The sequence below is a fragment of the Phalacrocorax carbo genome, chromosome 7 (genome assembly GCF_963921805.1).
Source record: "Phalacrocorax carbo chromosome 7, bPhaCar2.1, whole genome shotgun sequence".
Classification (NCBI taxonomy): domain Eukaryota; kingdom Metazoa; phylum Chordata; class Aves; order Suliformes; family Phalacrocoracidae; genus Phalacrocorax; species Phalacrocorax carbo.
Window position 1 is genome coordinate 53,827,837 of NC_087519.1, and position 14,360 is coordinate 53,842,196.

At 42.8% G+C, this 14,360-nt stretch overlaps 1 protein-coding gene across 1 annotated transcript in view; it reads left to right on the plus strand.

Annotated features, from left to right (window-relative positions):
* The window catches only part of USP13 (ubiquitin specific peptidase 13), a 55,609-nt gene that overhangs the window by 8,353 nt on the left and 32,896 nt on the right, over window positions 1-14,360 (plus strand). Inside the window, exons 2-3 of the mRNA XM_064458055.1 lie at window positions 2,424-2,549; window positions 6,567-6,627. Of these exons, the coding sequence (XP_064314125.1) occupies window positions 2,424-2,549; window positions 6,567-6,627 (187 nt within the window). The remainder of the gene's footprint in view (window positions 1-2,423; window positions 2,550-6,566; window positions 6,628-14,360) is intronic.

The following is a 14,360-nucleotide window of genomic DNA, read 5'->3' on the forward strand; positions in this document are numbered from 1 at the left end:
TTCTCTTGTAGAGGACACATCCATGACTTTCTCACAGAAGGAGGTAATGCAAAAGGATTTGGAATACAGGATATAAGAGCAGACAGCAAAGGTATAACGGGGCTTTAAAGTAGATAAGGCTGGGAAAGAGTAGTGGAAATTAAAACAAATGTAATACATTTTAAATACAATTGTATTTTATTAATATTTTTAGTGCCATCTGTGGAGTTTTCTTTTAACTATTTCATTACTTTTAAGCATGATTGTAGGTATCAGCCCTGTTCTCAAGGTTGTGAATATTTCAAATTCAAAGGAGCTGTGGATATATTTTTTTAATAGAATCTTGGATAGGGGTTGTGTGGATCAGAAATGAGATGGCTAAATAGTTTACCTTGCAGAGAGACAATCATTGTGATATCTAGATGCTGAAAGAATGACTTTGTGCTATATGTAAAGTGTGAGTGGCAGGTAGTCTACACCCTTGCTTCAGATTGCATATTTGAATCCTGGAATGCTCAGTGCCATTTTTTGTCCTTTTGAGATGGGTAAAGCAACAGCTGTATGGTTCATTACACGTTCATCTTTCATCTAAACCTGAAGAGCTGAAGCTTGGGTGTGTTGGTTCACATTAAGAAAAGCAGAAGAGATGGATATTTTCTAAAGTCTTGGGGTGAAACATCATTCTCTGGTCTCTGTTCACATTCTACTCCTCAGCTCCATGGCTCTGCTTGTGGCTGCTGTGGAAGTACCAGTATTTGTTGGTGTTTGAGGCAGGTCTCCAGTTCTGGCTTTAGTTATGTCGATAAAAATTAGCATGTTTGAAAGAGAAGCATACAGGTATGGATGAAGGTTGTAGGTAGGCTGGAAGTTTAAATTCCTTCAAGTCCTGTAGAAATACTCAGTGCCAGTCTTTGGAACAGGTTGGGGAGGATTAACTGGGTTTAGAGTGGCACATTCAAGCCCAGTTTTGGGGCAGTGGTGGGAGGGGAGAGACTTGTCAAGCCCCGGCTGGTCTGTGCCAGGTATCAAATGAGCAACAACTGCTCAACACTCTTAGCCCTTCAGCTTCCTTTTCTGGAAGAGAGTAAGGTGTATTAACCTGGTCAGGAAAGTACTGGCCATCAGCCGTGATCTGTGTCAGGCTTGCTCCCTCCTGCTCGTGGCAGCCTGCAGGACTGGCGAGGGCCTGGCTGGTGCGGCAGGACGGGCAGCGTTGTGTGGGCAATGAGAGGGACCTGCGGGGCCTCGGCGGTAGAGCCAAGGCTCCTGCCAGGTGGGAGAGACCTCCTGGTTTGCTGTGGCACCATCGGTGGTGTCCTGCCAAAGCAATCGTTGCTGTAACAATTCTCAATATGTGATTATGTGCATGTATGCGCCCAATGTGACTTGTTTCTGGAAATAATTCTTTTTTGTTTCCTTCTAAGGTGCCTATGGATGAGTTTAGTTCATGTTGTTCTTTGGGGAAGTGAACGTGAGACATTCTGTACTATCCAATATCACAAACACCTTCACAAAAGAAGGAAGGTCACAGCGCTTGTGAAAGGCTCAGTCTTCTTTTATGCACCACCTATTCAAAACAATGCATGCTAGAGAGGGCTTAAAAAATTGATCCAACAGCAAGGAGCCAGATGACTGAAAGTCTTCCTGGCAGCCTGAATGATGCAGGAGAGATGTGGGAGCAGTGCTTAAATGGAGCAAGACCCTGATAAGAGCCAGCATCAACACCCAGCTTTTGGGAGAGCAAAAAGTGATGGGACTCCTGCCAAGTCTTGCTACTGAAATATCAGCATTCGTGATCAGTACCAGGATATATATCTTGATATTTCCTTTGTAGTGCCCTTATCTCCAAGCACTCTAAATGCGTGAATAGAGAGAATCCCTGATAGATACTGAAGAATGCTCACAATTTTCTTGTAGCCGGTTCTAAGAGCTATAAGATTGCTTGAGATCTGGTTTTGTCAGGGAAGACTGTGATCAACAGTAGAAGGTGTGGCTGAAACCCTGGACCGTCAGCTCTGCCGTGCTTCTGATTTGGAATGTTGTTACTGCAATCAGATGGTCAAAAAAAAAGTTCTGCTATTTCAAACAAATGTCTGCGCTTCATTGTTTCTATGCTTTACAAATTTCTGCGCCTGCAAATCTCTGTGGATTGGGCACTCAAGCAGAATTTTTCAAGACTAACTTCTGGACCTCCAATTTGGACACTTGCTAATTTGTAGTAGTAAAGTAACCCGTTTCAATGAGTTTCTATAGATTGTGTTAGGGTGTGTAAGTTTCTTAGAGGACTGATAATGTAAACACCATAAGGTGCTACAGAAGCCACATTTTAAGTGCTTGCCTGGTGACAGAAAGCATCTGCAATTCTTTGGGTTTTCTGCTTGCTGAGTCCTTTCTGTCCTGTTCGGTTCCTTCTGTGCTGTAACTCTTTGTGTCATTCCTTTTAGGATTCAGAAGGAGGTCTCTATGTGTGCATGAACACGTTTCTGGGATTTGGAAGGGAACACATTGAAAGGCATTACCGGAAAACAGGACAGTGTGTATATTTGCATCTGAAACGACACGTGATAGAGGTGAGACTTGTGACTTCCCAACTAACTACCCCGGCAGGTCTTGGGTCTCTTGTGCTTGTTTAGGTAACACATTTCAGACATAGACCAAATCTTGAATGACAGAAATGAACATGTTCAGATTTGGGGCTGGATATCAAATCCAGGTGCTTGGATCCCGACCAGTCATAGCTTCAGTTCTGAAATTAATCAAAGCCCTAAAGAGTCAGATCGTAAAGGCAGCTGGTTGCCTGACTTCCACTGATCTTTTTCACTACGCGCTTCTGCATATCACATATGTATTGTCTGCATATTATGTGCATACTGCAGGTAACTAAATACTTTTATAAAACCTGCCTTTGAAGTGTAGAATTACTGATTTTGACTCAGATTTGGCTGGAAGCTTCTGAGATTTTTTTTAAAATTTATTTTTTAATATGAGATTTCATCTCAGTGTGACAGGACTTCTTTTCATCCTAAGATCTCTCTACAGTTAAATCATGAGTTCTGGGATCTAAAGCTTAGCTTAAGTTAATGCTGGATTCTAGATCCACACACTGACCTCATTCAACTCCCCAACACACATGTACAAACTGCATGTTCGCTGTTCTTCCATAATATCACTGCATATCAACAGTAATTTATAACCTGTGCTTTCTGTAACATCTGTTTGTGTGAGGTTTGTCTGGCATCTTTTAAAGGGCTGTTAATGACTTCTGACCTGAGCTGAATGGAAGGCACTGGGTTTGCTTATAGCTCTCTCTCCCGTAAGCTCTGTCTCTTTTGGCAAGTTAGAGGGCCTAAAATAGCTGCTCGGAGCGTGGTAGAATACTTCACGTTTGTCATTCTACAGCAACGTTTCCCCTGGGTGATGAAGGCCCCGAGTTATGTAAAGTGCTCTGACCACTTATTTTATTTCCAGTAGATGACTATCCTTGTAAGGGTGACGGCAACATTTTCCTGCACACTGTTAACTGAGTTTTTGGAGAGCCTAGTCTAGTTTTAGCAACAGTTCTTCTGAGTGAATTTAACACTCTTGAAAGATGATATCTAGGGCTAGAGGTAGGTGGGCAGAAATCCTGTCAGCTTTCCTTGTATATAACTTTCTTCCAGCATGTGAAACCTGGAAGTTTTCAATATTAAGGTAAACTGGGGTTAAAATGAGGACTGAAAAATTCCTTTCCTGGATAAAAGATTAGGCTGAAGAACTCCAAAAGGGAGAAACAAATATACTGACTGTTGTTGTTTGGTGTTGTGTACACCTTTGATTTAACTAGTTCAGTGGTTCCTGTTTTTCTCCTTGTGAATCGTGATGTGGCAGAGGGGCCTGGCATCCCTTTGTGAAGGTGGTGACGCACTGGTGTACTGGCTCATGTGGTGGGAAACCGTGTTTGACTATACAGTACGAGTGAAGGTTGTGTCACCTAGCACAGCTCATAGACAGGATTCCTCATAAGTTAGCTGTGGATTTTGTTTGCCGTGACTGCTTTCTACATGCTGTCCGTGTTTTCTTTTGAGCGATGTGAAACATCAGGCCTTCACTGGAACGGTTTTATGAAGTGTCTGGCACATGCTGCATTGTGGTTTTGGTTTCTTAAGCCAAGCTTTCAATGGTGTGGGATACAGTAAAGCCAAAGGCATTGGATGTGCTCTCAAGATTCTTTTAGTGAGGCTGCTATTCTTGCCTGTGGTTCCCTTGGCATCGTCCTTGTAGAATGCACTGCATTGCTGCAGAAATCCCTGTTTGCTTTGAAGGTGTTTGGATTAAGTACGAGTCATGTATCTTGTCACAATTCAGTTAGAAAATAAGGGCCAGATCTTCAGCCTATTGGCTTAAGTAGAGCTCGAGTATCTGCCAGTGGCAGACAGCACCGGAGGCATCTGCTGAATCATCGGAAATGTGCGCAAGTGCAAGTTCTGGAGCACCCTCTGGTAAAATTCTTAGCTATATCAAGAAAATTTTTTTTTTTTCTTTTTCCCCGAATTTCACTCTTCAGTAAAGTGGCTGATTTAAAAGTTCTGTAGCATATGACTGTTGTGTACAACTGCCTGGGTGGTATTTGGCCCCGGTCAGAGCTTGGAGCTTGGTGCTATAGTGGTACATCAGCCCTGTTGAAAACTCTAGGCAGAGAAGCATGAAATTTCCTGCAGTGATGGGTTCCTGGATATTATTCGGTGAGGGTCCTGTTATAAAAAATGTGGCAATGGTGCAGTTAAAGGGAACGCAGAATAGGCTGGGCTGACACCTTGTACGAGAAGCACTGCAAACGGAATTTGATGCCACTACTGAAGCATTGTGTGGACTCCCGTTTGCTGGGCTTGTCACGTCTGTTAGAAGCAAAGATTGTTTTGTGAATGGGGAACATTTTCAGTGATTTCTGTCAGGTGGAGAAACACGGTGAAAAACTGTCAGGTTTTTCAGGAGTACTGAGCATCTGCAATTCCAGTTCGGATGTATTCAGCAGTTTGGAAAATCAAGCTGAAATATTTAATGTCAGGCTGGCAGTGATAAGCACTCCATGTGAATTCTTCCTCTTTGAGATCTCTAGGCTTAATGACTTTCACAACATCCCACTTGGTGATATCAGAATTCAATTAGAGCTTTAGTTCTGAAGCTATAGTCCGGGGAGCGTGTGTAATTTATTCATAATATATTTGTAATTGGGTTATGTTGCATCTTGCTGCTGCTTTTTTAAAAATAGCTTTGAATTCTTGGCTACTTTCTTTCCACTTTCTGGTAGTATTGAGGAAAAAAATGTTCTGCTTGTTATTTTCACTTCATTGAGGAATACTTTTTTTTTTAATGCTGGAGTTGCAACCCAAACTCCCTTTCCCTAGGCCTTGCATATATGGGTAGTAGGTTCTGTTTTTAAGTACAGCCAAGGATTATTAGTTGGCATCAGCTCTTTCTAAGAATGGAAAACTTTCCTGTGATGTATAAGACCTCACCGATGATTCAAGCAGTCTGCTTTGGCCAAAGCTTTATTTACATGGTAAAGGGAACCACCCAAAATATGTGCCCCTTTCACCTACCGAGGAGCAGAGGCAAACACGAACTTGCTCTAGGCTGACAGGTTCTTGGCTGGTTTCTCCCCACCTGTTGTATCCCAGTATTACTATTAAAAAGAAAAATTCACCTAACAACCTTGCCAGTTACACTAACATTATACGCTGCATAATGCATCGCGTTGGCATTATAGCCACAGAAGCTTATTTGATTTAATCTGATTTGATTTAATGGTGCCTGTTAATAACAGCTTAAGAGGCAAGTGCATTGACTCTTCCATTTCCTCAGCTACCAGCATTTTCCCTGGTTGTTTTGAGGTATTTTGAACTGGGAAAGTAGTGCTTGAAACTGCATGTTACTTGGAAGTTACTGTTTTCTGCTGTCAAGTTTAAACTAAATAATAATATAAAATCCCCTATAAATGATTGCTTGGGTGTTGTCAAGTTTCCTCCACACTCTCCAATATTAAGAAAGTGTAGTGGTAACCTGGATTGATTGTAATGGAAGCAGGCATGGATCCTGATGGAATGGCATTTTTTTTCTGGATAGTTGAAAATAAGCTGAACCAACAATTTACAGCAAAGTGGTCATACTGGAATTGGTTATGGAGGATTGAATCTTCTGTGCAGATAATAGCTTTTTGTTCCCCTCTCTAATTCAGCCTTAGTCATTAGGAAATACTGTAGGGGATCTAGTGGTGAGAGGTCTGAGTGATGCTAGGTGTCCCTGTCTCCTTGACAGAACAGCAGTCACTCACGGTGACCATGAGACATGCTCTGCTTAATTGCTATCAGAGCAAAGTATGAAGGATTCAGAAGGTGGCTTTCTCACGCCATGAGGGTAGTAAGTGATGATGAGTTGAATCCTGTTGTCAGAGGTGAATGGAGAGGATTTAGTCCTTGCTGAGCAAGAATGTGGTTTAGTAGAAGGACCATGAACAGATGTGTGTCAGAAATGGTGATGGTATGGGGTTATTGCTGATTTACTGTTGTCTCGCTTGATGGATTTGTAATTGTTTCTTTCTCTCTTTCCAGAAGGTACCAGGGGCATCTGGTGGAGCTTTACCAAAAAGGAGGAATGCTAAGCTATTTTTAGGTATTGTGAACAGCTGCTTTCACACAGTCCTTTCTGACCCTGTCTGCATGCATACTTGGGTTCTGTCCACCGTTGTGTCTGGCTTTGGGGCTCATTGTGGGTTTGCTTTGTCTGTTGGGTTATTTTTCTAAACTTTTGGTTCTAGTTTTTAAAGTTGGTCCAGGCAAATAAGTAGTTCTTAGCAATTTTGGTGCATATTCAGAGATATCTGTACGTATACATGAAACATTTTAATCTAAGGTAGGCCCTCAGCTATTCTCAAGCAGCCTAGGGTTTGATAGGTATTCTTAAACTAATTCTGTCCCTTCTCTCTCTTTGTGTTATCCACAAAGCACCCTTTTATTAAAATGTTTATCTAAATGTTTCAATATAACAGAGCCTCAGCGTGGCACTGTTCTGGTCGGCAGCTGGTCTTAGGAAGGGTTGTTGTCATTTCAAAGTTGTTACACAGATAAATGTTCTTAAGTGATGTTGCGGTCTCTCCCGTAATGAATTCAACAGTATGTGTATCATGAGCATCTCTTACCAATTCTTACCCTGTTAACGTCCGCAATTGTATCCCTTTGCTTCATGGAAAGCAGTCCATTTCATCCAATATCCATTGATTCAGATTACCTAGAAAACCTGAGGGCCTCATAAATATGGACGAGGGGAACTTGATGCAGTGCTTATATTCTCTCTCCTCCCACCACTTGTGGTATTTCTCTTATTCATCTATTATTCATTCTCTCTGTATTAATAGCGAACAGTGATTTTTTCTTCTGGTAACGAAGAGGTTAAACATTTTCTTTACAATTGTGAGCTCTTAGGGCTAAGGTAAAACAATAGCACAGCCTCCCTTTGGAATTGCTTTGATCTGTGGAATGTGTCCCTAAGAGGCTTTTGCAGATTGTGATCGATTAAATTGTTGCTGTTAATATCTGGAGTAAGTTTTGCAAGGAGGGCTTAGAGAGAAAAAAAGCTTTAAGATGAGTCATAAAGAAATGAAGCTTCTTTTGTAGGAAGAGACTGTCAAGTCGGGGATGCTGGTTTCAATGCCATTTACTGCCCGTTTACATTGAAAATAATGTTTGTCACTGGATGCTTATAAAATAATTGGTTCAGAAACAAAGCTGGCTGCAAGGCAGCAATGGTTATACGGTGTTATCAGTGTAAACAAGAAGTACAAAAGTACAGTCAAAACTTATTCTTGCTGATTTACTGCATACCTTTTGAGGCTCCTATCATTGTGGTATGCAGCACACAGTGTGCCTGGCATGGTATCTCTGATGGGCCGTGTTGGAGTCCTCAGATTCCATCCTTGCACATGAGCATTTTGTTCCCACTGAGTAGACCTGGTGCAGCAGTTCCAAATGTCCTGATCCCAGTGAACTTCTGAAGGTGGTGTGCTTTCACTGGGGTGCATTTAGCACATGGAACTATCACCGTTTAATCCAGTGCTTCTGGAATCTAACACTCTTTCAAAAATGAATCTCATGTTTTCTGTTGTTCTACTGCAGCCCCTGCTGGCTGGGAGTAAAATGGTATCAACTCTCTGCTCTGATCCTTGAAATAGTACTTCCATGCATCCAAATGCTTTGTATCCATCTCTTTGGCTCAGCAGATTTTATTCTTTTTTGGCCATGCTTAAAGAAAAGAATAAAGAATTATTCCTGTCCTTGTTCATAGCTGAGGAAATGAAAGCACAGAGAGGTCAGCTGATTTGATAATTTTGCATGTGACAGCAGCAGGGGTGGTCAGCAAACTTTGGCACCTTATCTCTTAATCCAACATCTTCCTTGTTGGTTTGGAGCTGCTGGACTTCTCATCTTAACAGGTCGTTTTAGTTCTGTCTTTCTCATTGTGAACTTGCGCACCTCTGGTAGAGGTTTGCACCAACCTGGCTGTTGCCAGCCCATATTTGTAGCCTGCCATTTCGGGCTTACTCTGTCAGACAAGAATAGGCAATGATCAATGGGTAACTCGAACATCTCTGTGTTTCTAGGTGTCTTTGGATAATTCCCTGAAGGCCCAGAAGCTTAAGCTTTGTATACAAAGCCAATCCAGTTTGGTCATTTGCTTCTTATAATCCTATTTGCTGTAAAGGTATTAAAGATACTAAACCCTTTTCAGTCTCCTTAGTATTGGGAAAAGATCCTTTGGATGCTCACTGATGACTTTCTGGCGCTGCTGCTATCCAGCAAATGCAATAGAAACACAGACTGGTTGGGTCAGTCAACTGGAAGCTTTATCCTTCCCTAAATGTTAAAAGATCCATAGCAGATATATGAGCATGTGCACACGTGCGTTAGGTTTTGGGCTTGGTTTAGTTTGGTTTGTTTTTCTTTTGGAGAAGGCTGGAAGGTGTTGGCCGTGAGTGGTCTATGTAATCAGGAAGCATAGTAACATCATGCATTGAAATGTATGGACTCCATTTAATCTAGATTGTTTAGGTGTTGCTGGGCAGTGTGGATACGGTAACTTCAGCTCAGACTCTGTAAGCGTTCAGGGGATTTGGGGTGATATTTAAAGCCGACTGCTCACAGTGCATGGAGTAGCATCCTCACTGCATTGTTATCTAGGCTAGCAAGTGTGAAGATACTTTGGTCTTGTCAATATGTGTGGCTACGGTGCAAAGAAGTATTAAATTCAGTCTGTAAAACAGAAAGAAATTAATTGATGGGACAAAATGATAGCTCCCCATGACTTCACAAGGCTCTCAGATAAGAAACACCTGCACTGTTGTCTTTGGTATGCAACCTCTCGTTTAAATCAGCAACAGTATGGTAAATGTGATACCAGTTTTGGGGAAAAAAAGACATGATGGGACCAGGAAAAGTATCATCCCTAAATTTAATTTTCATACTAGCCCATCTGGAAAAAAGGAATGGGTCAGAATTGAAAGTAAGTTGTATAAATACGACAGAACAGTAAACGACAGAACGGTAAAGAATCATTGTGGATTTTCAAAGTGAAGCAGTGGTTCTGGGTCTGCCAGAATACTCTGCGACTACGTGTAGTAGTTCCCCTTTGTATTCCGTGACTATGTGAATAAGAGCGACTCAATTAACAGGATGTACTGTGATCTTCCTTACAAGATCCTAGTCAAAAGGGGTAGTAGAATAAGAGGGAAGATCCTTCTGTTGAAGAGTCTGGAGGCTCAGCTCTTGAAGCAGAGCGTTACCAGCAGAGTCTCTCTGGACCTGTTACTCCCAGGAGTATCAGCAGAGTCCTTCATAATGTTCTGCTTATGAAGAGTTAATGCCATCATAAATGGTCTGGAAAGGGATTGAAAATGAGGAAATAGAGTTTGCTGGTTGATTTAACATTAAGAGATTAAATCTAAAAGTGATTTTTTAATGTGTTACTGTTTACTTCAATAGACGAAGTAAATGTTGAAAAATGCAAAAAAGACAAGAGAAGCGCTTTAACTGTGTGCACAGTGATGTGGTCTGAATTGGCTAATGCGGCTCGGAAAGGCAGTTCTGAGAGAGATGGTGCGAATGCTTCTCTGAAAATGTCGCCTCAGTTGTCGGCAGCAGTGAAAGAATCAAGTGGAAGATCAGGAGTAGAGCAACGTTTTAGATTTTGTTCTCTGTTATTTTCATTTCTAAATCAGAAGTGAACCTCTTCTGAAGAGAGAAACCACGGCCGCATGCAGCACCTCTTTCTCCAAAACCAACCAGACAAACTCCCTACCCCCCAAGCAGCAGAAAAATCCGGATATCTGGAAGCTAGGAAGTATATGCTGGGGGAGGAGTCATCACATTTTTGCCTTGTTCTAGTACCCTCTTCCTAGGCACGTTGGTCCGTGCCACAGCCTGGACTCCAGGCTAAACAGAGCTGGCTGAGTGGCGCTGGCAGGAGTTGTCCTCAGGCGGATGCCCTCTAACTGATCAGCTACCATAGCGGTATGTGCCCCTGCAGCAAGCTGCGCCAGCGCCGTGGTGAGCAAAGTCAGGGCTCGCTTAGACCATCAATTCAAAGCGTTTCGAAGTACTCAAATGTACAGCTCTGTCGGCAGATCTGTGAGGGTGGGGGTTGCTGGTGAGAGGAGGGTCAGTGAGCAGCAGTAGCCGAGGCACACAGCTGGTCTCAGGGAAGGCCTCGGGAAGGGAGGGAGAACTTCCACTCAGAGAGCCTGGGAGAACGCGTAAACTTGCTGAGCCGTTCCTGGGTGGCCCACGCCTGCCCATGCCATGGCAGTGAACGCACTTACGGCTACCGTTTCCAAGGTGGCTTGAGTGGGCTGAGTGGTTTAAGTAAGCACGTACAGAGTATATATCTATGGATGGAAAAGTTGTTATTTAGGAGGATTTGAGTGTTTTGTGACAATATTTTTAAATTTTAGCTCAGTAAAATGGGCTGGGCACACTCCCCAGCAGTAGCGGTGGAACTCATTAGACCATGAGTGAACCTGTTGCTTTCTGGCTTTGCCATCTAAGCGTTAGTTGAGTATAGAATGGTGAGCAGATACCTTACACTAATATAGTCGTAAGAGTTTACTGGTTAAGGTAGAACTGTGGAAATCAGGCTAGATTAACAAAGGCTAATGATGCTAGCAAAAGAGTTAAGAATTTGAATTTTGGTGGTTTAGCTTTGCTTGTTTAACACCTGACTGAGCCAGAAATCCAAGGGGTGATGTCTATATCTAGCAATAAGAACAGCATACTAATGCTTTGGAGATGTAGCAAGCAATTTGAATGTCGTTTTACAAGTAGCGAATGATCCAAATGATCCTAGTAGAAAGTTTTTGCTTTCCTTTTGACACAAAGGAGAACGTTATGAGTGCAAAGCGAACCTTTTTTTTGTTTTAATATTTTCTGTTTTATAGCTCATCTGATGAGGTCAGTGTTTCAGACATGCCTGAAGAAAAATGAACTGAATAGTTTATAGTTTGCAAAGTGCTGCTGCTGCTGCAATTCATTATTACTTAGAGGCTTCAGGAAGAAATTATTTGATTTAAAGACGTGGTCCTCCACTTCCAAGTCAATACAAATTTGTCCATTGCTTTCAGTGAGAGGAGGATCAAGCCCAGGTTCCTAAGATGTCTTTCTAGGGTTTCAAAATTAGTTGTAGGCTCACTAGTCAACATCCTCATTCAATTTTCACATTTGTATTCCCTTTCATACGCACACAGGCACATCCATATGCACAGGAAATCCTGTTTGGGGGTCCTGCCTGGAGTCGCCTTGTGCCACTATTATTAGTGCAGTCAGTTGGTAACTTGTCTAAATCTGATCTGGGCACGTTGTCCACTCTGTTTCTTGCCCTCTGGTGGGTTGGTTACAGTAGTACCCTGTCTTCCAGCTGCTGTTTTCAGTCAGTTCAGCAGCAATGCATTTCTCACCATCACTAAAGTGATGCCTGTGAGCTGGAGTAAATTTACTCTACTGACCGCTTGCCCAAAATAACAATGTCAGACGAGCCTCTGTTTTTAACGTGTCTGTTGCTTTGCTTTGCCTGTCGTCCTGGCCTCCCAACACAGCACTTACGACCTACGGACGCTGTGTGTTAGTGACCACGGTGTTTAACTGGGGCTCTGAGGAGGCACCACAGGGCTGTTAGCCCCCTAGAAGGGGAACACTGTCATATGGGCATTCACCACCAAGCTGTCTGCTCTTTAAAAAGATTGCAAACTGGTTGGTTGTCTTGCAGCTCAGTCTTAGAAGTGAGTAAACCCTTTATTGCCCAGAGATTCTTCTACTCACCAGGCATCTTGGAAGAATATCCTTGTCCAAGAATCAGCTTTGCACGAAGCATAGTGCTTGAAAGTTCGTATGTTTCATTGTCGTTAGTGTTACAGTAATTTTTAATCAAATGTGCTCCATTTGCAAGTAGATCTCCCCTGCTCCTCTTTCCTATAGCTATTCTTGTTCCCCTCTCACATTCTGCACTAGTTTTAAAATCCAAGTTCAAAACCGCCTGCAGACTGATGCCCAGTGACTACGAGGTCAGCCTCTGCCCTCACTGAGTGTGGGCTCCGTTGCCTTCTAAAGCATTAGCCTTCTGTTTTTATTATATCTACGCTCATGCTTTCTTAGCCATTTTGGCCCTTGCACAGACACAGAAAATATAATGCAGGTAGAACTTCACACTGAACTTAGCAGCTATGGCTCTCAGCACATACAAGCCAAGATTTAAAAACAGGAGTAGCGAGTAGTGATTTGGGGGTTTTCACCTGGATGTCATTATAGGCCCTGTCTGACAGTCAACAAAAGGGATTAGTGTAGATGGTCATTTGCTGAATCAAGGGATTTCAGTCAGTGACCTTAGAAGTCCTTTCCACTCTTATGTGCCAGATCCGAACCCTGAGAATTATCAGAGTGATAATTGCCAAAAAGCACCGGCGGTCCTTTTAATTCCTATTCAGGGGGAGTAGGTGTGTGGAGTGGAAGTGTACCAGCTTTACATGGTCACCTTCAAAAGTGGAATTGCCAGTTAAATCCTCATGTTTTTTTCCTGGAACTGTTATGAAGCTGTGTGTATCTTTCTTTAAAATAAGCAGCGTGATGCTGCCCTGTCGGCGTGTCAGACATCCAGAATGCCATGCTGACAGGACGTCGTTTTCTGCTTTTCTGGTAACGGGAATGGTATGAAGCCTGAGAAGGTAAAAAGGAACTTTCCTTCCCTATGATTTGCACACCAAAGGCTGATGCTCCCAAGTGTGTGAAGCCCTTAGATGGCAGTGGATGATTGCTAATAGGATATTCAGCCTTTTATCCCTGGATCACTAGTTCAAACGCACGTCAGGGCAGTAGCCGGAAAGTCGCTACTATCTGGCTGCTGTTGTCTGGCTTGTGAGATGAGCCGAAGCGCGTGTCTGAATTTTGAACCCAGGCAACTGTATCATTGCTGTTTCTATATAGCAGATTTTAAATCCTCTAAACTTAATGTTGGTATCATAAGGAAATGAAGATAGCGGCAGGTCTCGCACAGTTCTGCTGTGAGCTGTCCTCAGGTTCCCTCTGGTGGCTGAGCGCAGCGTGTGACCGCAGGCCCTGGGAGAGGCGTTCGCTGCCTTTAAGCCTGTCTGAACATACACTGAGTTTTATCCTCTCTGCGGAACCTCTGTCACATTTAGGAGATGGTCGGTACTTTTGGTGTTGCTATGCTGGCCACCCGCAAATTTCTGGGCATTAAGTGAAAATTTTCTGTGATGCGTTGCCATGTGTATCACCAGCTTGGAGATACTCAGTTTCTTTGCTTCACAGAGCAGAAGAGCTTACTGTTGCAGGCTGCATCTGTTGAGATCCACTCCTTTATCAAAACACGGGACTGTAGTACAAGCTGGGAAAGAAACCCAGAGTAAAGCAAGGTCGCTGGTTATCTTTATTATGCTGCAGTAAGGGAAGAGATTGTTATGAAAATAGTGTGATTCAGAGAATTAGTAATGAACTAAAACTTTCTTTATAAATGCCATACTTTCAGTATAAGAAAAAGTTCTTGCTTTTGTGTCTATGTTCAGCTGAGGAGGAGGGGCTTTTGCTGGTTGCTGCTGAGAAAGAGGTCACGCTGTTGGAAGTCACTGAGAGTGGGTGTTGTCACCCCTCAGGACTGGCTGGTGCAGCAGGTGAGCTGAGAATTGAATGGAAATGGGATTATGTTCCTCAAGAGGTGGTCTTTCCAGGGCAAGTTAAAATGCCTTTTGATACTTGTTTCATCAGTTAGGGTGTTCAGGCTGTTACTGCTTGCTGGGTAAATAGAGAGCTTAGTTTTCTGAATCTGGCCTCTGTCATCCTCACCTCTCTGCC